At 37.5% G+C, this 27,237-nt stretch overlaps 1 protein-coding gene across 5 annotated transcripts in view; it reads right to left on the reverse strand.

The window, feature by feature from the left end:
• The window catches only part of DLGAP1 (DLG associated protein 1), a 408,595-nt gene that overhangs the window by 123,830 nt on the left and 257,528 nt on the right, over positions 1 to 27,237 (reverse strand). For 3 of the 5 annotated variants that reach the window (XM_065832405.2, XM_071804221.1, XM_065832404.2), the window contains 2 exons: positions 19,530 to 20,555; positions 4,908 to 5,122 (listed from right to left, as the gene is read on the reverse strand). In XM_065832405.2, the coding sequence (XP_065688477.1) occupies positions 4,908 to 5,122; positions 19,530 to 20,486 (1,172 nt within the window). In that variant the 5' untranslated portion in view covers positions 20,487 to 20,555. Of the gene's footprint in view, positions 1 to 4,907; positions 5,123 to 10,537; positions 10,637 to 18,588; positions 18,732 to 19,529; positions 20,556 to 27,237 lie in introns of those variants that run through there. The other 2 variants (XM_065832406.2, XM_071804222.1) reach the window with 2 other exon arrangements.

The raw sequence follows: 27,237 nt of genomic DNA on the forward strand, positions 1-27,237 counted from the left end.
GGTGGTTGGATTTCTTTTTGCAAATCATCCTAGCAGACCTGGTCCTGCAACTCTGTTAAGGTTTGATTTGTAATGTAGGTTGACCCCAGATTGAAAACTTGTATTCCAGAAACTGGCCTGATCAATTCTAAGACAGGTGATGAAAAAGCTGGAATTCAGGATGTGTAAATCAGATATATCTCTTCTTTCTTCTTGCTTTTGTCAGTCTTATTAAGTTTGCTATCAGATTCTGCCTCTTAATTAAGCTTGATCATTTACTGTGATTTTACAGGATGTTGTGAAAAATAGTGTCTTGGTTTGACACTATGTCCTAAACCAGATTCCTGTAAACATACAAGCAGAAAGTACTGATGCTTTTTGTATTAGCACATAAAATATATAAGCCTGGGTATACACAAATTTATATGCAAGTATTTTGAAATATTATTTTTGGAATGTCTCTGATAAGCCTTGAAATTGGGAATTGGTTCAGTTATTCTAAGTGTCACTCATCTATGCAGTAAGTCATAGGAACAGATGCAGCTACAATGGAAGTTACACAGATGAATTCTGTACCATTGGGGAAAAAAAAGAGAAAAGACTAATGCTGTTTGCTTATATGCTTACGTACCCTTTCCATCATCAGTGGTGTAACTTGGTGGCCATTAAGCAGTGTTTGTGGTGTTTAGAACTGTGTTTCTCGAAGTCACAGCTGACTGGAAAAACATGATATGTTCATTAAAATACCTTGAAAATAAAGATTTGTTAAGAAAAAAACCCTCTTGTCCTCTTCTTTCTCTCCTTCTTGCATGTGTTCTACAAAAACACCTCCAAAGTATCATGACCATTGAAATGGTCAATACACTGGTGATCAGCAGGTACAATTTCTTTCAGAAAAGTTTGTATGATCAAACGACAGGTTCGAAAGAACAATTCTGCAAAGGTAAATAACCCCAAATCTGTGCAAAATACCCACAAATGGATTTCCATTAAGCACTGTAAGATTTTAGAAAAACTTAAAAAGGAGTGCAGAATACTCAAGTGGCTGAAGATCCCACAGTAGCAGCAACGTTGAGTTAGGAAGTAGAATCTGAACCCATATTTTAAGCAGTGAGTGTGCATGCAATGGAGAAGAGGAAAGTGTTAGAATAAAGTAGAAAAACTGTGTTAACAGGATCCATCTCTTAGGTCTCATGTCCTCAACAGAGTTTTCCAGTCCCTTCCATGTTCCTCACCTTTTAGGCGTTGAAAGTGCTTCCATCAAGTTATACCTTGTGCTGACTCACCAGCTACTTTGTCCATAGTCCTTCAAGTGATCCTAAGGGATGGCTGCAGATCTTTCTCTGCCTTATCCAACTAAAGCTCTTCATAAAGATTTCTGGAACTTTACATCTTTCAGACTTTGATCTCTCTAGAAAACTTGATTAAAGCTGGCCAAGAGATTCAAAAGTTACTGGGAGGTGGAGGTGACAGGTTGGCATGTGGACAGCCTATGTAATTGCATACCTTTTTTCCAATGAAAACCAGGCTAAGCATAACCAAGGTACATATAGATAGTGAAGGAATAAGTCCTGAATCAAGCTCAGCTGTAATAGAAATGTCAGTTATCTGTTGCCTGCACCTTCTTTAGAAGGTAGCTAACCACTCCATTTTCCATCTGCTTACAAGTACGAGATAAACTTTTGCCACTTTTCAGGAATGGGCAAGAAAAAATAATTTTTTTTTTTTTTTTCTCCTGCCAGCTGAATCAGTTTATCTAGACTGTGAAAGATTAACCACCAAGAGGATACTGCCAGAGAGAAAAAGCTGCTTGCTTCCTGGTAGGATAATGAGAGTGCAGCAGCGGAGGTGTGCATTTCAAGAGCACAGCAAGCTGTACTTTATTCAGAATGGTACCACAGCATTTGACACATGTGCTGTAACCACATGGAAACCATGGCATAGGAGGAATATCGTAGGAGGGAGATTGCAGGGTGTAGTAACAAAAAAAAAAACCTCAGCAAAACCAGGAAAAAAAAATGTATTACGTAAAGAAGACATGACACAGTTATGTTGTTCAACAGTTGTTCCTTATATAAAAAGAAACATTGGTAATAATGAAAACCCTTTCTTAGAAGAGTAGGTGCATGAGCAAAAGTAGGAAGGTAGGTGGGAGGAACAGTGTGGGTTTGAGACCAATATTAGACATAAAGTAGTCAATGATGAAAAGTCCCACAAGATTAAAAATCCTTTCAAAAACAACAGTGAAAGCAAAAGGGAAAATGTTTTTAAGTTATTTGCTCTGCTAAAGATTAAAGTGAAGCCACCTAGAGACTGCATACCAAAAACAGAGGAAGAGAGTAGCAGAGAGAAGTGCAGAAGATCCATGATAATTACTACTGTAGAAACACCACTTTTACAAGGAGCCTTGTTCTTCACTGACAGAAAAAAACCTCCATAATTAAAGGAATGAAATACCACTCAGCTTTAAGGTGTTAATAATGTCCTGCAAGGTCAGCTAGAAAGTCAGCCAGTGTCAGTAAAAGGCTGCCTGCTGACTAGAGTGGCTTTTGGCCAATTTCCATAAAGCTCAAATTCAGGTGCAAATTGAACTCAAGTCAACAGTAAGCCAAGGAAATAACTCGTTATCCCACATTACGGAATTGCTTGATGACCTACGTTCGGTGTGTTAGGGGCCTTAATTTAGTCTCTGGCTGACAGGCCAGCAAAACTCTATCACACCTCTCGAAGTAATCAGGGTAGCCCTGGGATGAACAAGCAACGTCGTGGTCAAGGTCAAGTCATGCTACTAAAAAAGTATGAAGACGTCTGCAAAAAAGGCCTAGCTTAACAGAAGATTTCAATTCCCAGAGCAAGCACTTAGTTAGTTCTCACAAAAAACCCTACTCAAATTATCATGTTCAGCAGAAAAGAATAAGAACAACACATAATTATGTATTATACAGTTCATCTCTGAAAGTGGAAAGGTTTCCCAGAAAAATTCTATGAAGTATCATCATAGACTAAAGAAATAATTCTACTTCATCCCAATTTATGCTGAAAGTCATTGAAAAATAAAAGTTATTTCACATTTTTGTCCTCTTTTTTTTTCCTACCATTTACCACTTTCCTCTTCCCTCTTCTACCCTGTGATTTACATCCTACTTCTGCATAGCTCCTAAACTTACATGAATTTTACAGAGTGCAGCTGAAAATTAAGCATATTCCTAAAAGCTTCTGCAAATAAGAAGGGTCTAAAAATCATATGTGAAATGAAGTATTTTGTACAAGCACTTTTCTGAATTACAATGACTTCAAAGCTAAACCCAAAAGGTTCTGCTACCTGGCCCTTCTCATATAGCATCCTCTGTGGGTGACATACAGGACTTTTTACTTTTAATAATTCCATATTCTTTTGCAAATCTCATACCTACAGAGAAGAGAAATGACCAAGATCAAATACACCCATTGTGATGCATTGTACTTCACAAATATATGATGAAACTATGGAACATATGTTTCTAAAATCTCAAAAAAGGATGAGCTCAATGCCTGATAGTGTGTCACCTAAAACATGACTTTATGGAGTTTGTTGTGGTACATAACTTTTATGTTCACTTTTCCAGGTGACTCTGCACAGGTTGGCATATGTGATCTCAGAGGAGTTTTGGCTCAGGATAGCGTGCGGTAAAGTCTGCTGGATGATGAGAGGAATCACTGGGTCCCATGCGCAAGTGCCAGCTCATGGAAATCCCCACAGAAAATGAGACCACTTTCTCCTTTGGACACTGATGGGAAGACAGAGCAGAAGCATTTCTTGGCTTCCCTCAAGACAAAGTCAGGCAGGCTGCTATGGGGAGCTGCAATAAGCATGTTTTTATCTTCTGCTCTGTTCATCACTAATGTCTAGAGCACGACATTCTTAACAAGGAGCACATGTTTTTTCCTAAAATCTATTTCTCAGATAAGGTCTCTGAGAAAAAAATGGGATAGAGGAGGACAAGGAAGAAGAGAAATTAATGAGGGAAATGCAGAAGAAGTCTTTTGTCACTAATTGTGGATACAGCTCTTTTTTTTTTTTTTTTCTCTTTCCCATTTTAAAGCTACAGCCTTAGGCAAGTTATACTGAAATTAGGTTATTTTTGGTTCTGTGAACTATGATTCACTATTATAGCTACAAATTTTGCAGAAGAGAGACAGAAACAATTGTTGATTTAAATCCACACTATTTTCTTTTATGGATAGAATTTATTTTCTTGCTTTAGGGGAGTTCTCAATTTTAAAATAATTTAAAACAAAACATTAATACCATAATTGTCCATTTGTGCAATTTTTTATGAGAATTTGTGTGGTCCAAATAAAAGAAAAACACAAAGTGACATTAAAACCCCATAAATTCATCATTCCTCTTGACTAAAACTTTCATAAATGATTAAAAAATAGTTTTGGGTATATATCTCCACAAAATACAGTGCAATCCTGAGTAAACTAAAGAGTGGAAACCATGGATTTGTCTATTTTCAGACAGTCATTGTTCTTTTTAATTAAATGTCAGATGCTCTCTGATGAGTTGCAAAGACCACCTTAAGGCTAATTTCACAGGTTGAGGATATATAAATATGCAATTATGTAAAGCTTTCGCAGGCCAAAGCTATATTTCAGCAAAGTAGTTAAAGAACAGGCCTGTTGTATAATACACACCTGAATACTCACTGAACAGTAATAGATTGAAACACTTTGTAAATTCAAAGTGTGGAAAGTACAGTCCATTTTCAGAATAACATAGAAACACATTCCCAAATCTACTCTTGTTCAGACAGACAAAATGAACACACTTGTTTAAAAACTTTCCTTAACAGATATGCAGAGCAAAGAGTAGAAACAAAAACAAACAGAAACAGTATGTCTTAATGGGGAGTTCTATATGATGAAGTAAAACATGGACTTACTTGAGTGTGGTGAGCTCAGTAAGGGATGGCTGGGTGGCCTTGAGATAGCTCTCTCTCCGTGCAGCAATCTTTGGAGATGGCTTCGGACTAGTGTCTGAGTCTCCACTGTCATCATCCCCCATGGCTTTGATGTAACTGCCACTACGCATTCGTCGGCAGGGAATCTCATCATCTTTCCCTCGTGGTGTGTACCCAGTCCATTCATCTTGAGGAACCTGAAGTGAGAAATACAATTTTCATATTAGTACACTCTTCCCTGATGTAATTGCAAAGCAAGATTTGACTGTGCTGAGCCACAACAGATCCACAGCAAATCCCATTTGACCATGGGTGTTGCAGTGGAGGCCCACTTCTCATCCTGCATTTGTCGCAAGCACTTCTGGGGTTATTTGTTATTTTCCACTACTTATCTGGGAAGTTTCTAGCAAACATGCTGACATAGAAGCCTCAGTTAGGTCTTATACTGAGCTGGATAATTTTTTTTTTTTTTAGTTTTCATTCAAAGCATTTATGAACGAGATCAGGGTATTTTTAGTTCAGCCCCACACATTTAACACCTTTGGGGAGGCACAGAAGATGAAATACAAATCCCTGTATCACAATCTTTTCAGACAGTGCACATAGCTACACTCACCAGGATGATTTTGGTTCAAGATACATTTCAAATTAGTGGAGCTATGTATTAATCATCACAAAAGTAGGTTTGCAAGTGTGAAATTATACAGCTATTGCTTCTATAGCATAATTAGTGTGACTGAACACCTGTCAGCTTGCAGGGATCCTCCTTTTGAATTATGTTAGTCTGAGTCATACAACTTTATTCCTTTCCTTTTCTTCCTATTAATGTGCATAATTTCTCTTGATCTGAAGTAAGTGCTGTCCATTCTTTGCATTGGAAACATGAAACACTGGGAATGGGAATTCACAAGATTTTGAGACACATCAGAGAACAATCCAAGACCACAGTCCTCTTGCCCACCCATCCTCTCCTCTTCTCTCCTTTGCTCTTGGGGCTTAAATGTATTTTGTGTTAGATTTAAAAGTAGTTGTGAGTTTTTAGTTTTTTACTTTTCTTATTATTCTTAGTGAATCAACTGTATAAAGCGAGATATAGCTACAATGCTCAGAAAACCTTACCAGCCATATTAAATAAAGGAGTGTCAAATCTGGGTTGCTAAAATTTGTCCTGCAGCTTACTAATACTAACCTCTACCAGGATAATCACTCTTCTACAGGAAGTTTGTTCTTCAACAACGTTTCACTTCTGCTGAGTATCTTGTATATCCATTGCTTCCCAAACTCCAGCCAGAGCATTTACATGCCAGCTTGTTTAGACAACCAAAACTGGAACACTGGACTGTCTGCTAACAGCTTAGCTCTTGATTCTCACTACAAACGTAAACCTAAGTCCAGAAGCTGAAAGGTTTTTCAAATGTTACTGTTGATGTATGTCAAATTTTTGTGGTATTTTATCAATCTATGCTGCTGTAAAGTGCAATTCAAAACCAACCGTGCTACACAAAGGAACAACAATATTTAATGGCCCTCAGCATTCATGTGCTTATTATTAATTAAAATTAAATAACCCAACTATTCATAAGTCATGTCATTGCTTTGTTTCCCTCTGATTCCAAACCCAAGACCTTGCCAACTTTGACTTTTGTTTCTGCTACTGACATCATGATTTGGGGCCTTCCTTGAACTTCCAGGCTCAAACAAGTCCTTTCCTATTGTGTTCAGGCTGAGGTCTCTTTTCTTGCAGATCTCTCTTGGTCAAGTCTGGCCTTGATAAACTCACTTGGAGCTTTGGTATTTCCCTCAGAGAACTCATGATTTAATCATGAAAGTGTACTCGAGTTTGTATCTTTATCAACATGTCTTCTTTGGCTCACTCTTCTTTCTCAGGACTGAGCATGCACAGTTAGTTTCTTTCTTTGTTTGTTTGGTTTTAATTTGTTTTTGTTATTTGCCTGAGCTTCAGGAATATAAGTTTCTTAAGGCAGGAACATATTTCGAAGTCCAGTTTTCCCACTGAGCAAATAAATACACTGAAAAACATTTAAAATATTATTCTAGAAAAGAGTAAGACTGTAACTAAGAACTGGACTATTATAGACGGAGAGTACTAAGTACTAATAGAACCCACTAGAGGAACAGGATTGAGTATAAAGCTCTGGTATGTTTCCACATCAAATCAAAATAAAAAAAGAAAAAGAAAAAGAAAAAGAGAAAGAAAAAGGAAAAGGAAAAGGAAAAGAAAAAGAAAGAGAAAAAGAAAAAGAAAAAGAGAAAGAAAGAGAAAAAGAAAAAGAAAAGGAAAAAGAAAAGGAAAAAGAAAAAGAAAAAGAGAAAGAAAAAGGAAAAGGAAAAGAAAAAGAAAGAGAAAAAGAAAAAGAGAAAGAAAGAGAAAAAGAAAAAGAAAAGGAAAAAGAAAAGGAAAAAGAAAAAGCAATGTTTCAATTCTGGGGCTTCTAGGTTTATGCCTAGATCCCAGATTTGGAAAGTTGATGTTTTCCCGGTGTGTCTCCGTTAGTAAAGGGCAAATGAAGGTAATACTCGGTAGTAGTTTTGATTCTGATTTTTGACATACAAGAGTATGGAGCATTTTAAACTTCTTCTCCAGCCACTTATGACAGACAGAAGTGACTATTTTTTTCAGGTCTTATTCCTGCATTGGTTCTAGGCCTATAACATCATCAAACAGCAAAAATATAATCTATATTCCTACCACCCCTCTCATACATACAGCTCCTGCCTGCAAACTGTAAAACTGTGACTTTTTCAATCACACTTGTACAGAAATAAATTAACACAAGTTTAGTAAAATCAGGCTCTGCTGATATTTTGATTACATGCTCGGACTTATGTCAGAAACTTGAAACCTTAAACAGTGTATTTCCAATCAGTTTTCAGAGTATGTAGACAATCTGTGAATTCTCAGAGGACAGGCACTTTAAGCTGTTTAATATTTTATTCATTATGCTTTAGTTAAAGAAAAAATAGATTAGTGAATTTATCTTTAATGTGCTTAATAAAATATGTTAGTATAATGTTAAGGTTGGTGTCTTTGGCTGAGAAAAAGTCAGAGGAGTTAATTACAAAGCCCATAAGACATTCATAATTCAGGCAAGCTGAACACTTCAGTTTTATTAAATAATAGACACACTGTTAAATTTAGTACTGCAGTTTATAGCTGCAATACTAATGATGAGATACAGTTGCTCTGGGCACCATATGTCTGAAATTCTTGAGTTCTGTTGTCAATATTCCCAGACATAAGCACAATACCTTTCATCCTAAAGCTTCTCAAAATGATTTACATATGACAAACCAAGTCTTGAAGGTTGGTTGCAATAAATTTGCCACAAAACTTTCTATTTACACATCCAAACACTGTGTAATGTGCTGAGCTTGATGGGGTGATCTGGAGGAAGTTTCCAGTTTGAACTCTGCTTGCTTAACAAAGTAGGGCAGTTTATGAAAAAGAGCACAGTATGTTTTTAGTAGCTCTTCCACCTTTTAGACAGTCAATTTGCAGAAAAAAAAAGCTGTGTTGTTCACACAGAGACCAGGGACAAGGTAGTTTCAGGGAGTGCCACAAACCCACTGCCCGGTTGGTGTGCTGGAGGTTACTTATATGGGCAAAACCAAAGAAAACGATACAAATGCTACCCAAGTCCCATTATCATATTACGTTTTTAAGGGTAAATCCTGTATCTGCCAAAGAGAAAATGATGGCTATGGTTAGAAAATCACCCAGATTTGTAGAATAGTCTAAAATAAGAAACCAGATATGCTACTAATTTCAGTTTACACGTTGAGGAAGTTGGAGTGTCTGTACAAACTGTCTTATCTGCCTAGACCTGCAGTAGAAGAACGTAATTGATATTTGATTTCATAGAGTCAGGAACCCTGATTTAGGAGTTGAAGAAACCAGTAAGACATCATGTAACTCGTAAAGAGTACTTGCAATGTAAAGAAACGCTTCAAAGTAGAAGATTTTTTCTTTGGCTCTTAACAGTATAATACTTCTTCTGAAAGGATCTCAGAGCACTGCCTGTGTATTACTAGGGTAGGACAAACAACCCTTAAAGCTCAACATTTCATTTTATTGTACCTATTTTGCTCTTCAGAAAATAGAGGCAGATAAAATGATATCAACATTTTAATACTTCTGTGCCTGTAGTGAAATACCTCAAGCAATACTTAGTAAAAGAAGTGACCTGATTTTCGAAGTGCTTCTTTTGGTGCCTAAAAGGAATGGCTGTAACAGCTCTGAGCAAACAATCCAATATACTGTCACAGTAAAGTGTTTCACATCATGGGAAAGAAGTAAAACATAAAGCCCTCTCAAAGCTACAGATTAGGAAAATATAATTGATCACGCTATTTCCTGTATTCTGTTTCTATATGTATAGTACTAAACATACTGTAGTGTGCTCCCTTCTGTTGATCTGGAAAAATGCTGGGAAAAGCGCCTATGTTAACCTCCAACTCTTTTATTTATTTATTTTTTTTCCCCAGTCAGGAGGTCTGCACAGATTTTCCCACAGGCTCTTACTTCCATTGAATGGCCAATATTCTGTCTTGCAAGGCCACATACTATACTGCACACAAGTGCCTATGCATGGTATCTTCTGCCTTAGAGGATTAACAGCATTAAAATTGACATACCTGAGATAAAGCTGTTTCATGCTTTTAAGAAAATCATATTACCCTGGCAACACCATTTTTTCAGTATCAAGCAGGAACATCACTTGCATTATTGTTTTTAGTCTTATGAAAAAGGAGGAAGAGCTAAACTCAGATCTAACAATGAGCATCATTGCTTTTATTAAAATAGAACTATTATTATTCTCACTATTGCAGTAATAGCAATCCTGAAAACATTTCATTCTGCAAATGATCTGTAAGACCATGTACAGTTCTTCCTTTCTAAGCCTAAAAATCAAGAGTGCACTTACAGAAAAAGTGCAGTGAAACAGAACACCCTTATTACTTGAAAATGCATAGAAAATATTCAGCAAAGGCCCCTGAGCCAGGCAACTCACTGAAACTTAAGACTTCAGTATACACCTAGAAATAAAATATTTGTTACAAGTATGAAAGCTTAGCCTGATTATAGTTTCTTTCTTCTCGTTTAATGGCAGAAATAAGCTTCTTTTGTAAACAGAACAGATTGTACAGATTATGTATTGCCACTAGCCAAGATCTTAGTTAGATTCAGCTTCATTTAATGTATAGATCACCTGTCTTGATATTTTGTTAAATTTATGTTGCTCTGAAGTGTTCGTACTTCGTCACTAGTTAAGCTGGATTGACTGGTCAATTCTTTAATGCATTTTTTTTATATAAAGAAAATGGATTTTTATAATAGACAGTCTAGATCCCTAAGTAAAGAAGCTAAGCAAACAAGTATACTGCCCCCCCCAGTTTTCAAACATTTATTTCAAAAGTTCACACAGAAATAAAACCAGCATGTAAGGACAAAGGTAAAGAAAATACTTTTTATGCAATTTCTATACAATAAAATCAGGCTCTCTAATTCGTTACTCGCTTTTTTTTTTTTTCTTTGTAATTTTTTTTTCTTTTCTTCCCCTCCTGCCCCCCCCAAATTGTAATTAGCTTACCTTATTGGATGAAACAGCAAACAGACTGTTTCTATAGCAAATTAAGTTCATTATTGATCTCAAGTTTGATTTGGTTTACTGCAGCTGAAATCATTAGAGCTTCTCTCTCTGCTTTGCCAAAGCAATGTGGATGACTATGGAAGTAAACACTAGGACTGGAAGGAGTGGCTAACCATCACTCACAGCAGTAGATTTGTAACTTTAGCTCTCTATTAGTATGCAAATACTTAATGAAATGAAATCACACAACTGAAGAACAATGCTTAATGAATGCTCAGTGCAGATTTTCAAACCCATGCAATTTGGTTTTCTTAGCCGTTATTATGCCTCTTCTGCGTGCTGTTAAGGAAGTTTCAATTGCCATCTTCCTCTTACTAAGCCTATTCCTAGCACTCATGAATATTGAATTAATCAGACCAATAAAGATGAGTAGCATTTCATTCTATCAATGTGCATGCGTTAAGAATCAATCAAGTATGCAAAAAAAAAAAAAAGCCTTAGAAACCTTCAAGAAAAATATATGTTTAATAAGCTTCAAGAGTTTTCAAGAAGGCAGATAGGAAGGTTGCTTCCATTCCATTTATGGCAATCTTAATATTCTCACTATCTGCAGCAACACAATTATTATTTCAGGAATCAGATTCTACTATGAATTCATTTAATTTAGCCTACTTATCTCCGTATTATTTTACACAAAGAGCATTAACAGCCAAGACAAAGGCCCTGTCTGATATAGAATACCACTTCCCCAGTCCTAAGTGCCCATACCTTGCAGCAAACCTGCAAAAGCCGTGTGAAGAACTGCAATCTTCACATAGCAGTACTTTGGGAAGCCTTCTATACCAGTATGAATCCTCATAGAGTAAGTCAATACACAAAATTCTTCAAGCACTGCTCCCATTTATAATTTTCATTGATCAAAAGGTGCCTTGACCACTAGCTTATCAATCTGAGTCACATCCTGTTTTATGAAGAGGAATGTATGTCTCCTTGCACCAGGTCCTGATTCCAGATAATTTTTTTTCCTTTTACTTTACACACAAAAATCCAACCAACCATGAAGAAGGCCACGTGAAATATGACAATTCTAACCAAGGGCCTTGCAGCTTCACAGCCCCAAACACATTCTGCAGAAAGGAAGCCAAACAGCAACAACTACATTTATTAGCTGAAGGAAACATAAATGAAGGTCATATGGCAGGACTTTCAGCCAGGACCTCAAATTAAGACTGCTTCAGTGATACTCATGGATGATATTTTCTCTGTGGCAGAGGGCAGACATTGATTCTCACCTTTCTCAATACCCTTGAAGCTTTCAGTGCAGTTGGCTATAGTGACATATGGCTCCTCGCCTACATAGGGATGACTGTCAACATGAATACCAATCCTCGAAAGGATACTTTCAATGAATAGTAATGGAGAAATATTCTTTCACTTCTAGACAAGTTCTTTTTGGGTGAATCAGTTCTCTCTCTAATCACTTCATCACTTGCACACAGTGACCAGTTGGCATCAAGTGCCAATGCTGTTAAATGAGATGTCATTTTAACTTTCGCCGCACATGACCATAAGCCCACTATCAAACAGCCAGCAGGAAATTGGCTCATGGATGGAGAACATGTAGCTGAGTCTGAATCCTTGGAAGAAAACAGATGTGGTGGGGAGAGCACTTTGAGAAACAGCCCTTATGCTGTTTCTGTTGGCTGACTGTAACTGGATAATCTCTGGTGCTTTGCTAATGTTGTGGTCTCGCAGGCAGCAACCGTAAGTAATGTTGTTAAGCTCTCATCTCCAGCTGGCTATTAGTTTCTGTCACATTTTAGTGTACGGTGGCCAGACTTTGCTAAAGCTTCCACAACACTTTCTTTCGGATTACAGCAATGAAATATACCCACCTAAGAAGCCTTCATTCAGCTCTAAGGAAACCCTTCTAGTTTCAGAACATCAAAGTGCGTCTTCTCAGTGACTCCAAACTGCCACCTCTGCACTACAGTAGTGCCCCACTGGATATCAAATCAAGGTCATAGTCTTGACTTTCATCTGCTGAGAACTGAATTGCTATGCACCAGGAAATCTCGAAGATTTCCTAACAAACTGATTAGCAGGCTGGTGTTATGTCACTAAAGCAAACTTAGACACAAATTTATTTGCACAAAAGACTCTTAGAGACAATTCAAAGTCTCTGGAAGCCCTGGCCTATCAGAACCATCACAGTGCCTTATCCGACTGCATCACTTAGCCTTTGGTGAGAGAAATACAGAAGTCATATAATCTCTTTGCCCTTTGTCCAAACAAGACAGTCCATGGCACAGACTCAGGTTAAGAGGATGAAAGGACAAACAATATTCAACAGCTTCATGTTCTTGTTGCTTAGTTCACTAGTGGCAGAAGCTCAGCTATGCAACAAGCAGAGTGCCAGAGCATTTGTAGGGCAGAACAGAACCTGGGGACAGCTGAACCCAGCTCAAACCACTCTTCTGGCACTGTAGTATTCTCCACTTCAGATCTGTACTACAGCTTCCATTCTTGAAACAAAAAGCAATAACAGGATGTAGGAGAAATGTTCCTTATTATTTTGTGCTGACTGAGGAAAACATATTGCCACTCAGTGTCTTTTTCCCATCTACTTTGCATGTCTCCACCAGAAAAGTTAGTGATCTCAAGTTCAGATCCAGATTTAAATGATCCTGTTTGCTAGATTTGGTTTATCGTGAAGGTTTTTTTTTTTTTTTTTTTTTTTTTTTTTTTTCCCCATTGAAAATAATAAAATTAGAACACACAGACATTTATGGCTACAGAAAGGGGTCAGATCCAGGACTGAGTCAAATCTTGTCAATGTTTATCTGAAAATGAAGTGAAATAGATACCAAATGCCAGCTATTATATGCAGTCATAATTTTATAAATACTTCTGACATAACAGTATGTGTAACACAGTGTCACACAAGTATGTTGCTAAATCCTATGCATGGTATGCTAGCAACACAAAACAGGGATCCAGCTGCCAGAAGTACATCCATTAACGGGTGTGCTATTAGAACATAGGGATGTTAATTTAAGAGTAAACCAACAATAACTCTTCAAGTCATCTAAAAATGAAATTAGTGCCAGTATAGTCAATACGAAGAAGTTACAAAATGGGGATAAAACAGAAGGACAGAAAATTGCTACCTAAGGCACATGGGCAGGTAAAATTGCAGCTAAACATGAAGTACTGACATTGTTGTAGAATAGCTTTCTTAGTACTTATGTGGCCCCATTACTGCATTATGCAGACACCAAAGATCAGTCCAGGTTTTAATTAAAAGAATGAGAACATTGCAGTTGTTAAGGTGAAATACAAGGCAAGATGATTCTCACCAATCCAGCCGACAATTTCTTTCTTTTTTTTTTTTCTTTCTTCTTAAGGTAAATTAAAAAACTGCCAAAATGAGGAGGACAGCTTCACTGAAATACTCTCCTATGTACTTATCTTGGGTAAGTTTGCACGTAGGGTAAATAACCAATATGTAGCTTCAATAGAATTGTTATTAATATTTTTTTTTTGTAAATTAACTATTTCTGACTTTATTTATATTTTCCAAGTGCCTACAAATTCTCTAACTTTATTCAATATTCATATTGCCCATATTACAGCAATTTATAAACTGAAATAAATTATGTTTCCGTGAATTATATTTTTTCAGTTTTAATGTTCTTAGATATTAATTTATTTTAAAATTCATAGACATTTAAGAATTTTCCATTTTCCATCTAAGATTATTCAATTACCTGGAAGCTGGCCTAGAATACATTATAATATTTGACATTTCATTTCACAATTGTTCAAATTGTTTTACTAGCTTTACTGAGAAGTATGTTTCACATGAGCACAGTAAAAAAATTTTAAACTTATACCTCATACGCTTTGTAGTTATGACTGGAAAATTGAAGGTGAAATTACATATGCTTCATTCATTTTTATTTTATAATGGAATAAGAGACAAAAAACCAGGTCTTCATTTATGTGAAAAATGGAAGATCAATATTAATGGATTTTAAAATACAGCTTCCATGTAAAGACAAGAGCATACTGAAAGATTCATTTGAATATGGTAGTTGGGACAGAAACAAATGAGGAAAAAGTAGAGAATAGCTGAAAATGCAGATAATTGCTATGAAAAACTCAGTATAACAGACCCAACATATGTTGCCGTGTCATAAGGATAAACACTTAGCAATTTAACATACCGCATTAACAAATTGTAGATACTGGTCCTTATTAGCACCCTGACCAAGGGCAATGCCCCGCATCTGGCCATCCATGGACACAGGCACAGTAAGAGGCTGGGATCAAGCGGTATGTCCTAAGAAACTGTGGAACTGACTTGTACTGAGACTGAAAAGAAAGTCAATCTAATGATACAAGTTTCTTAACACTACACATTATATAATCTTGCACATTATAGACAACTTTCACACAGGAAACTGAGCACAGTATGAATCAGAGCACTTCACCACCAGAAAATTCCTACTGCACTCAGAAACTTGGCTTTTTTCTTTTTATACTATAAAGACTGGGGAACAAGATGCTGGAGAGCAGCTCTGTGGAGAGGGATCTGGGGGTTCTGGTCAATGGCAAGTTGAACATGAGCCAACAGTGTGTCCTGGCAGCCAAGAGGGCCACCCGTGTCCTGGGGTGCATCAAGCACAGCATTACCAACCGGGCGAGGGAGGTGATTGTCCCACTCCACTCTGCACTGGTGTGGCCTCACCTGGAGCACTGTGTGCAGTTCTGGGCACCACAGGATGAAAAGGATATAAAGCTACTGGATAGTGTCCAGAAGAGGACTACAAAGTTAGTGAAGGGTTTGGAGAGGAAACCATATGAGTCACTTGCTTTGTTCAGTCTGGAGGAGAAGAGACTGAGGGGAGACCTCATCATCGTATACAGTTTCCTCACAAGGGGTGGAGGAGGAGCAGGTGCTGATCTCTTCTCTCTGGTGACCAGTGACAGAACCCGAGGGAATGGCAGGAAGATGTTCCAGGGGAGGTTTAGCTTGGACGTGTTTTTCACCCAGAGGGTGGTGGAACAGTGGTCATGGCCAAGACTGTGGTCATGGCCCCAAGCCTCACAGTATTCAAAAAGAGACTGGATAATGCCCTCAGACACAGGATGTGAATTTCGTGGTTGTCCTACACAGGGACAGGAGTTGGACTCAACAATCCTTGTGGGTCCCTTCCAACTCAGGACATGGTATAATTCTATGATTCTATCACAGTCTCCCACCAAGGGACAAGCTGTGCACCATTGTCTGTATGTACTGCACTTCGGTTTTCAGAAGTAAAATTTCCATCCTCAGCCCCAAGTATCTGACACAACTGACTTCAGTCTCATCAAATGGGTTCAAAAGAAAACATTTAGCTGACCCACACAAGCAGAAGAGAGGAAAAATAAGAAAAATGTTATCCTTTATATTTTTCTGTGTCTCTTAATGAATGGACCAAGGACAAAGGGAATAGTAATTACAGGGAATACTGAAAAGCAAAACTATAATCATAGACAAACTCTGAAGTGTATTTGATACTCTGTAAACTTCAATAATAATGAATTTATAGAAAACAAGAGTGTAAAAAATATCTACTTGTGTATTTAGATCCTATTGTTCACAGAAAGTGCCCACTGCTTACATTTAATCTTCAATAGTTTTGCTTAATTTTAATTTTTCCAGAGGAGAAGCTACCAGAGAAGTGGAGGCTGTCCACTGCTTTATACATTAATCTCTTAAGGGAGGGAGACCATTTTGAAGAACAATTTTGAGAAAAAACAAACTGTTCCTTCTCACTCTCCTTCAAATTTCTCTGACTGTAAACCTGAATCAAATAAAATCACATTTCTGAAGTCAGAAGCAGCTCAAAAGAAGGACGTTATCTTTCTGTTATCCGGTTCCTCATTCTTGAAAGGAGAAATCAGGAGAAAAATACAATTTCATTCCCGTAATGCAGGTGAGATAAAAAAAGGTTTGCTTGACAGTCTTTAGACTAGTCCAGGGGCTAATATTTCTGTCTGAAGACATACAACATTGAGCCAAACCTCCTCTAGACCTCCAAGGATGGACACTGTACCTCTGCACCTGGGCTGGAAGCAGAGCCTGCTTGGGTAAGGAAAGACTGTGCAAAGCAGGAGGACTCTGCACTCAATTCAAGTTCCAAATTATGAGAAATAAGCCCATCTGTAACATAAACTACTGCCAACTCCTTCCACAGAACACTTATGTGGCAAATATCACAGCAAGTGAGATAATTGTTTGTTATTTCCATGTCTTTACTCTGTGAATTTATCCAGATACTTTTGTGATAAAAGTCCTTACCAGCAAATGTGAAGTCAATGTCATCTGTGATCTCCAATATACTCAGATCTATCAGGATACAGAAAATAACCCTGGGTAGGCTGAGTTGAAAAAAAGTCACTCCTTCATTGTATTCAGATACTACCACAAGAAGAGGTTGCAAGAAGAAAACAGTTGCTTCTTTCAAGGATCAGAGTTTATGTCCTGGACCATAAACAGCAGCTTAAATTACAAGTGAGTTGATAAAAGCATCTATTTAATGTTTAATGAGTTAAAGCAATAAAGAAGTCTCGTAATAATTTAAATAGTCATCAGAGTTGTCCAGTATTGTAATGTATTTGCTGTTTTCATCTAACTTAGTGCATTTCTAATTGATCTAACATGGGGCACCAGCCTTTTGGTACAATGATGAGAAGGTCATCAGGAAAATAACAGACATACTGAATACCTCTGCAGCCCACTAACGGACTAATACTACGCTGCTGTTAAAATATATTTATATTGCAAGACAGCCAAAAGGCCTAAAGTAGATTCTGCACCCCATTGTGCTGGGCACTGTGGAAACACAAAACAAGCCCCAAAGGGCTTGTAGTGTAAAAAGATAAATGATATAGCAAAGAGAAAAGCAATGGGATGCATTTGAAATAGACTGACTTTTTAATATCTATATCCATTTGTCATCCTTTTAAGCTGCCAAGAGAGGGGAATAACCCTGACCGGCTTCCTCAAATCTAGCCTATTCTGTTTGAATCCTATTTCCAATGTTAATTGAAGGCTGGTTAAGATTTTATTTTTTTTTAAAAATAACAGTTTCAAACCAGTTACATTTCCCTGGCTTTTACAAACAAGCATACAATTAGCAAAAATGAAATGAAATGAAAACCAAAATAAAACTACCAGTAAGGATGGGAAACACAATGAGAATTTAGTTATTCTAAGTGAGAATTTAGTTATTCTAATTCCTGCCCTTGACAATTGTTGGACATATTTTCATACAGACACAGATAATGTCCTCTAATTCCACTTCAAGGGTCTATTCCTGTCAGTTAAACATTATTGAAAAGTCCCTAAGGAGGTGTTCATTTAAAGCTATTGCTGGCACAGTTTTTTGCTCTTTTTTTAGCCATCTGGTCACATACTGAATTGTCAGCTATTTTATCTAAACCTGAGAGGAAGACTGAAGGAGTAAACAAAAACATCAACAAAAGAAATCTCAGGGTCCAAAGTAACCACAGCAATCAAGCCTAAAGTTATGATTTCTTCTCACTCACAAAATTCAGACAAAAGAGGCTTAATTTAAAAAAACCCCAACCTCAAAAGGTTGGAACCTGAGGCTATTTCAAAACCCCTCTCCCTCTCCAGTCCATACATAGAGCTGTAAACACACACTAAGCATTCATATTGCCCTTCCCCCCGTCCCCCCCGCCGCCTCTCCTAACAATTAATAGAAAACACACAGATCCATTTCTTTACATTTAAAACTTAGAATCCCAGAGGCTGGCATTCAATATTATTTTGCATGCCATTCAATAAAACCTTTTAAGATCAATTTTTAAATGTGGATGCCTCAGTCCTACGCTTTCTCTATGTACTGACTTAAACAACAGAATGTGGAAGCTGACTGTCTCATTAAAGCACCCATATGAGAAAACTTGCTACGGTTATTATACAAATAGACAAGAGTCCTACTACATTAAAATGAAACCAAATTATCTTAGCAAACCTCTTTTTTCCTCATGGTCTTCTCTCTTCTCTGTGCAACGTTGTTCCATCTTACACATACACTTAGATGTGCCATCAGTGCTTCGTTTAAAGTGCATAAAAGCTATCCACAGCTCTCCTAAGGCTGAAACACTTTTAATATTTTCTGATCTATGTTCCTGCCACAAACATTCACCAGCAGTATGATAGCTCCAAGAGCAGACATCTGATTCTTGACATTTAAAGATACAATACTGGTGAAAAATAGTGACGCTGTATTAACTGCAAACAGCTTGTGAGGGAGTAGGTGATGTACTCCTAAAATGTATAATCAGAACAAGCAATAATTGCAACCTTTTGATTTTTTATTTTTGACTCAAAGCCATGTGAAAGAGGAATAGCCAAATAAACAAATCTGGACATGTTACAATAACTATGCTATGAGAATTTGTATTCTATGGCAAAAAGGAAAGAAGGTTGTTTTCCTGCTGGAGAAAGTATTAAGGTACCCCAAAGTTTCTCAAAAGGGTCTCAAAAGCTTTCATAATAAAATAAGCAGTAAATGAAGGCAAATCTTGAAATTACAGAAATCAGAGAATTTGTATCCTGGTAACATTCTGTTAATTTACATTGTAATGCTAACTGCAAGTGCTACAACATCAAATTCTCTACACTCCTACTGTGATTGCCTTATAAATTCAAAAAGTACACAGAAAGGTCTTATTTTTCTCACATGAAAAAATTAAGCCTGTTCCTACATGAACTGTTTCTTTCAAATGCTGAATGGTGGGGCAAAAAAAGAAAAAGAAAAAAGATTTATTTTTAATTTCAGCAGCATTACCCCTTGCTTGGTGGTCAGTGACCTCTCAGGAAAATTGAAATATCAGGGCAAAACTCCATCCCCCACAAACATGTGAGACAAGGCAGAGAACAGTTAACAGCAATGAGCTCTCCACACTGTACCTGGAGGTACTGACATGACCGTTCCTGCTGACACGTCTCTGCCTTCACCACTGTCTGGTCCATGTTAACTGATGCTTTCTGGTAAACTTCACGGGCTCTGCTCACAGTTAATGTAGAGGACCAAGAGCTTTTCTTCATTAACTGGGAGTCCAGATTCACAGGCAGGTTTGCACAGGTAGAGCATTTGACATCATTATTGCTTCTGGATGACTTCACAGTATGTTCGCTAATAGTGTTATAGGCTTCCATAAAGTATTGGGAAGAAGAACGGTCAGGGCATCTTCCCATGGTCATGACCCCACTGGGACCGTGATAAATGCAAACGTCATTGTCCAAGTTGTCATCTGAACTCCACCATCCTGATGCATTGGATCTGGGCTTACCTTCTGATCGCCTTTCTTTACTCTTGCTGCGCTTCCCATACCTCATAGTCTGTGACTCCTCCGGGCTCGCTTTGCCCCCATTGACACTCCCCTTGGATGGTCCCTCCAGTGAATGGGACTTGGTAAAGAGCTTTTGGACAGAATGAACCAGGTGCCGGATCCTCCCTGGGCTGTCACTGCGGTGCTCCATGGCAGTCCGCTTGTACTGCAGAGTGTGGTATCCATCCCGATTCAGAGGCAGCTGCCGCTCAAACTGGTCCAAAAGGTTGGCAGGAATGCGGTTGGTCTTGTTGGCAGTTCCGTGGGGCACCAGAGCGCACTCATCCTTGAGTTCATGGTGGGAATTGTAATGCCTCCGGGGAAACGTGCTGCTGGCAATTTGGTCGTTGTAGGGCACCATGCACTCTGCCTGAAAGGAGTTCCTTTGAGTGTAGTAAGGGTGGTCTGCAGGATGGGGATCCACTGGGTTTAACAAATATGGCTTCCTGTCCGGGTGGTGTGGCAGACTATCACATGGAGGGTCACAGGCAACTCCATGATGATGACTACGGCTGCTAGATAATCCCTTCATCATTGATGTAAAGCGAGTCCCAAAGTCATCGAATATGTATGGCTATGTAATGCGCAGATCTCAGAGAAAGGCCTGAAAGAACAAAATACAACAGAAGTCATAAGATATCCAAGCTATGAGAAAAAACCAGCTTGTGCACTTTGAGTAGTCATTGTTTCTTATTGTAAAAATAATTGGAATAAATATTCTCTGATTCTTTTTATTGCTTCATCTCTCTCATGCCCAAACGTAGTAATAGGGGATAGATAAATAACATACAAGAAATATTATCTTTTTCCACCAGCTGGAAAACAAATGCAAGAAATTTTTCTCTGATATGAATTTCACCATTGTCACCATTCCCCAGCAAAATAAGGATCACCGTCTACCCTCTTAAAACGTCAGTCCTGAAAACATTTGTGGACAGGGGCCTCCCAGGATCCCTTAATTGCTCATCTGTATGTTTTCTGAAGCAAATAAAAGCATTAAAAATGCATTAAAAATATCGTGTCCTTGAGGGCTTTTCTGGGTTACTTTTGGCCAAATAACAAGCATGGTACAATTAATCAGAAACTTTTCTCTGGCTTCAATGTCCATCTGTTCATGACTCAAGTTGATCTCCATGTTGTCTGCCTAGACTTTAAGCATCTCAAGACATTATCAGAACATTATTTCTGTAAACTCTTATCAGATGAAGAATAAAATAGTAATATATTTCACTAAAAGTATCAGAATGAAGCCAAACGACTTAATAAGCTATATATTTGGGCTTGTTGCATTCCCTGTTTACTTCCTGCTATTCATAAAAAACCCCAAACCAAAACAAACCAAAGAATCTTACTCTGGTAATGCATGGTTTGGTTTTATTTTCCATAATTTTTCAGAGGACTAAGCAGTGTTTAAATATGCCTGCCTACTCCCTCTACGATCAGGGGAGTTGGAATAGCCAAAACATGCACATTGCTGTAACAGTGTAAGGGATTTCAACACTTAATACATGATTGCAGTTATTTGGCCCTGAAGTGACTCACAGTGTTATAGACTATTGAATACAACAAGTTGAAAATGAAAATCTTCATCACAAGTGATATATTTACCACTCTGTTTGAAACCAGATCTCCTCATTTCAGCTCCCGCCACTCGCAAAAGCCTGAATGCGACTGCTACTGCAACCTCTGAGCTAGTAATGTATAAACTGTGGGGTTTCAGATATGGCAAAACATTCTTTTGGTGCTGTCTCAGCTCCTGATGGGCAGAGGATACCCTCTTATACCACACACAGCTGAAAGTGGGAGTCACTCAGATACTTCATTCCTTTCCAGCATGGCTAGTTATGTCTTACTTTTGGAAATGTCACCCTTGAGATCTTTCTTGGAGTATGGATAGACATGCATAGCAAACAGTTTTCCACTATGTTCCTCCAGTGTTCTCTCAGATAAAGTTCATGTTTTAACAGGTTGTAGATGTACCTACTGGCAAACTGGCAATAATGAAGTTTTCTACAATAGAATTAAACTAATGTCAGTCTGGAAAAGCTTATTCTGCTTTTATCAGAACATATTTTATATTTCCTTCTGAATCTGTGGTGAGGTAAAGAGGATTTTTTTTTCAGTATGCTTCAAAGCTAGTGTGGATGTCCTGCATTTTACTCGCTCTCACAAAAGGCTCTTGAAATACTCGAAATGGATGAGCTCACTGGCTTATCTAAAGAGGAGCATGGCTGAAGGTACTTTTAAAAGCACAAAAATCAGGCCTTGTCAATTATGCTGTAGTGCCAATCCTTGGAACTTTTAAAGAGCATTTTACATCCTTACTAGCTCCTTTAAAAATGTGATCTATTAGACTGTGTAATAGAGAAACAACCAAAGGGATGTAACAATAAAGCCATTACCTGGATCACTGAAAATTTGACTTAACCAAAAATATCTTGTCAAGAAGAATACCACTAAAGGATATAACGACCAAATAGAAATGATCCAGTCTCTGGTATCTATGAATGTCTTTCAGAGTTGAAGTTTTGTGAAAGCAAGACTTCCACCAGTAAATTTTCATTTAATTCCATTTGCAATCATGCAACAGTCCTCAAGATGACTGATAAATTATCTTAGGGCTTACAAAAGGCTAGTGTGCCATGAGATATAAACAATAAAACCTTGCCCCAAAGATATGAGAAAGACAGGGAGAAGTAAAGTGGGACATGTCCAGAACCAGTGATGTATTTTCATTTTTAATTATCTAAATGGTTATGAGTTTTTCATTTTTGTATACTGTGGAAAATAATACATGTAGACAAAGAACAGAAAAGACCAATAATTTTCAGAATAGTGAAGTCATAACAGACACAGGGGACATAATGGAATTATTAAGAATATGTAGTCTTAATATATTGATGAAGTAAAATGGCTGTGATGAGGAAACACTTGGTCTGATTTATAGGCTGGGACAGAACAGTGTGGAACATCTTGAAGATAAAGATGAGCTTAAAAATGTAAGTATGGTTTGACAGATGAGAGCAGCAGTGCGACCAGCTGTGCTTTAGAGAGACTGGCAATATGGATGCCGAGGAGGATGCGTGAGAAGTCCTAAAAAGTGAAAAAGCTTAAGAAAAGTGACATTTGTCAGTACAGAGAGAAAGGGACAGGTTTTCCATAAATTGTGGAGGAAGATATAAAGCTTGGCTAAGGACTGCTATATGAGCTTGGATGGCAAGTAGGATGGTGGAAATGTTTAGGAGAAAAGATAACATTTAGTTCTACACCCATTTTGAGTCTGAGCTACCAATGAATCTTCCATGAGGAAGTACTGGAAAGAAAAAGCAGAAAATAGACAGGATGATCTACCCAAGAGGAATCAGATGAACAGATACAGAGAATAACAGAGAAAATACGCTCATGGAAGCAAAAGATCATGGAGTTACAAAAAAAAAAAAAAAAAGGCATGATAAATCTTTGCAGGAGCAGCAGAGTAGCAAAGACCAGAGTGACAGAAAAAACAAAGTGAAAACAAAATGGAGCAACCAACCTGTACAACAAAAAGGAGTGATGGCAAAGGCTCCAAAACCCTGGGAGAAATTGAAATTCAGAGTAAAAGCTGTTTATTCCCAACTCTTAGACTGCTATATGCATTATGAGAGGGGTTTTTTTCCACTGGAACAACATGGAATATATTTATTTTATCATGCATCAATTGTGATAAACACCCATGAGTATTAACTAGAATGTAGTTATGTTTTACCTTAACTGTATTACTGCTGCTACAGTGTTGAAAGTCTAATGAATTAGAAAAAAATCAAGAATGTACCGTGGTGCACCTTCCAGGAAGGAAAGAATAAGTACAGTGTGCTCCACACTGAAGAAAGGAGTGGTGCTTTTCGTAAATATTTAGTGGACAGATTTTCTGCACATAAAAAACTCCAACACAATTCCTAAATCACTCTCACACCTCAATCCTGCTTTTGTATGTTAATACACAGTTAGAAAAAATACCCACAACACTCTACAGCAGGGATGCCAAACTCATTTTCACTGGGGGACACATCAGCCCCGTGGTTGCCTTCAAAGGGCCAAATGTAGTTCTAGACTACTACGTTTGTACTGTCCGAAAACTACATTTGGACCTTTGAAGGCAACCACGAGGCTGATGTGGCCACCAGTGAAAATGGGTTTTACACCGTTGGTTTACAGACTCTGATTCCATGAGTATTTTTCAAAAAATATGCAACATTTTCCATAATTGTGTTAGCTGCACCAATCAATCAATGTTTAGTGCAATTAACAGCTGGTGAAAGGGCAATATGATCGTGCCGTGAATGGCTGAGAGGGAGCAAATTAAGATTTTTATTGTATTGTTATTTCTTGACCAACCTAGGAACATTTCATTACTTATGAAATAAGGCAAGATAATTTATGAACATACTCCATATTAATAAACAATGGAAACAGCAATTCTATGGATAGCAGGCAAAAACCTCTTGATGGCATAGGAATAAATGAGACGCTAAATAGATGCAGCATTGTAAGGCTGAAGAATGCTTATTATTCTCCACATTCATGTTACATTTGCTTTTGTTTCCTTGAGGATGCCCTGGGTAAGAAAGATACGAGTATGTTCATCCTTGCTGTTACCACGGTGTCCCTAATGCACAGCAATTTGTTAGAATAACTTAGTGGCTAGAAAAATGTGTACTTATTTCTTATGTAATTAACGTGAAAATGTATGCAAAATAACAAAACCTGAATGCATAAATTATGCACACTTTTATATATTTTATTTAACTATATTGTCTACTCATGTATTCAAAATTTATTCATAAAACATGTATTCAAGAAACATATTACTTCCCTTGGATTTAAGTGAAAACTTCTCTCATATAAAACATTCACTGATATGCCACATAGCCCCTCCAATTTTATGTCACAAGACTGTGAAATTATTTCTCCTGCACTTTTACAGGAAACTGTGAAAAACAATCAGATAGCAAATGTTTTCATTAAATGAAAGCATACACAGGTATACAGAGAGTAAGTAGACAGTACAGGAGAATGTAGCAGGTAGTATGAAATGGATAATTCATAACTCAAAATGACTAATATAATAAAAATGGTTTATGGCCATTAGCGACTTACAAACCTTCATAATTGGAATGTATTTAATAGGATCGGTATGAAGAGTCACGATTCATAATTTTATCTTTTTCAGTCATCTGATTATGTTTTATCAGTTCAAGAGTCAGAGCAAGGCAAACAGCCATAGGCACAATATAATGCATAAAGTGTAAGGTCAATAACTGCTAAGATAACTGACAGAATTGCAGCAATTTCTACACCAAGTTATGTAGCTTAAGTACAAAAACATGCAAGTAAGATATAGATGAGAAATCGACAAAGATGCTCTTGCAATTTGTATTCGCAATATATAGAAGGAAGGTGATACAACTATGTTACATGTAGTTACCAACAGCCAACCCCAGCCTTGATGCCAGTATCAATATCCTAATAAAGCAACATCGGGACCACAGCATCTGAAGTCTAATATCCTTGTCTGTTCAGAAACTAAGAAGTAAGAGATGTTGACATTTTTGTTTGTTTGGTGAACATGGCTCGTCTAGGATACCATTCAGCAAGTTAGAGGGTACTTCTGAATCCTCAGTTATGTGACAGATCCAGAAACTGAAGGGCTCGTACACAGATGGAAGGTGTAAACATAATGTCAGGTATGTATGGCTCTGAGTCAGGAAGGCATTTAATCATGTGCACAAACTGAAACACACATTCGGGCCATATTGGTACTTAGACTTCAGATAGTAGCAGCCTTTTGAAAGAAATGCTGTTACTGTCTGAAGTTAGAGGACATAAATTATGCTTTTTTTAGCAGTAGTACTTGTAGTTATACTCCCATTTTATGCACAAAGAGAGATTTGTATCCCATATTGAACAGCATTTGCTTATTTATTTACTCACAGATTATGGGACGTATGCAAACACATGGAAGATATGTTTATGCTGAGAATCCAACTTCCACATGCTCCTCAGGCAGCACATTGCTTTATCCCGAACGTCTTGATATTTTGCAGTCACTCTTTGTGGCCTTCTTGTGTTACATCAAATTAATGAAAATCTAGACATCCATACAAGGATACATATTCTAAAATACATTTATCCACATGTTTTATTAAAGGTGTTCAGAAGAAAATGAGGTCTTGAATAATTTTCCTAATCCATTTTGGCATGTAATATGAAAGGTACTGTGCCTTGGGTAAAACTCTCAAGAGGATGACTGAATTTTGCTAGGTGAGTGATACTTATATAATTTAATTTTGAACAGTGAATGGGGAGTCATAAAGAGAAATGTTTTGGCCAATAACACAAACTCATTCCAAGTTTATGGGCAGATCAGTAAGTGGGAGTAAGTGGGGAAAAATGTAATTAAACTCTAACTGATCTCTGAGGAGTCCCTAGTGAATGATATGCATGCAGAAAAAAACAAGAAGAGAGGCATCCCTCCACCAATGTCATAAAAATGGATTGTTATTTTTTCTGTCTGCATACAACACTCTTCAGATTGTATATACTTGTAGTGATAAGTTTCATGTTTACATTTGATGACTGTTTTCATCCATGTGCTTTTGGTGAGCAACTGTGGTGATCAGGACCAGGGTAATATGTGCCTTGAAGGTTTGGGTTTGGGCATCTTCATCTCTGTGGCTAATAGCAAGCTGATTCTTCACTAGGAGTATCACTAAAACAGTAATCACTAAAGGAACTTAACACATAATTAATCTCTGAGTCATATCTAAATACATTACAAGTTCTACAAGAATTCCAGCAGTAATATGTCAGCAAAAGTTTGACACACAGAGTCTGACTTTTCCAGTCCTATTAGGAGTGTGACTGGCAATAGGCAGGATTGCATGTAAAAATCTTGGCTCTTCAAACAGAAATACTAAACCGTGATCATCTGCTCTTCCACTCTCCTCATCTGCATACACAATTAACAGTCAACGTTTAAAAAATTCTGATCTGCTCCAGTAATAATATACTGTGTAATCAGACTGCTCATACCTTTTCTGTGGTATGCGACACAGAGTCTTTCTGACATGCTAAGCATATTGGTTGGAGAATCTGCTGTGAATTCCACTGCAAATTCAGAACTGCCAATCAACATTTTATTTTCCCAGAAAGCAAACGACCAGGAGATTATGCCTTTATAATATGCATGTAAGATAATAAAATCATTTGATAAATGTCACATAGGCAGTATTGAAGAACAGACCTCA

This window comes from Patagioenas fasciata, chromosome 2 (assembly GCF_037038585.1).
Source record: "Patagioenas fasciata isolate bPatFas1 chromosome 2, bPatFas1.hap1, whole genome shotgun sequence".
In the NCBI taxonomy this organism is placed as follows: domain Eukaryota; kingdom Metazoa; phylum Chordata; class Aves; order Columbiformes; family Columbidae; genus Patagioenas; species Patagioenas fasciata.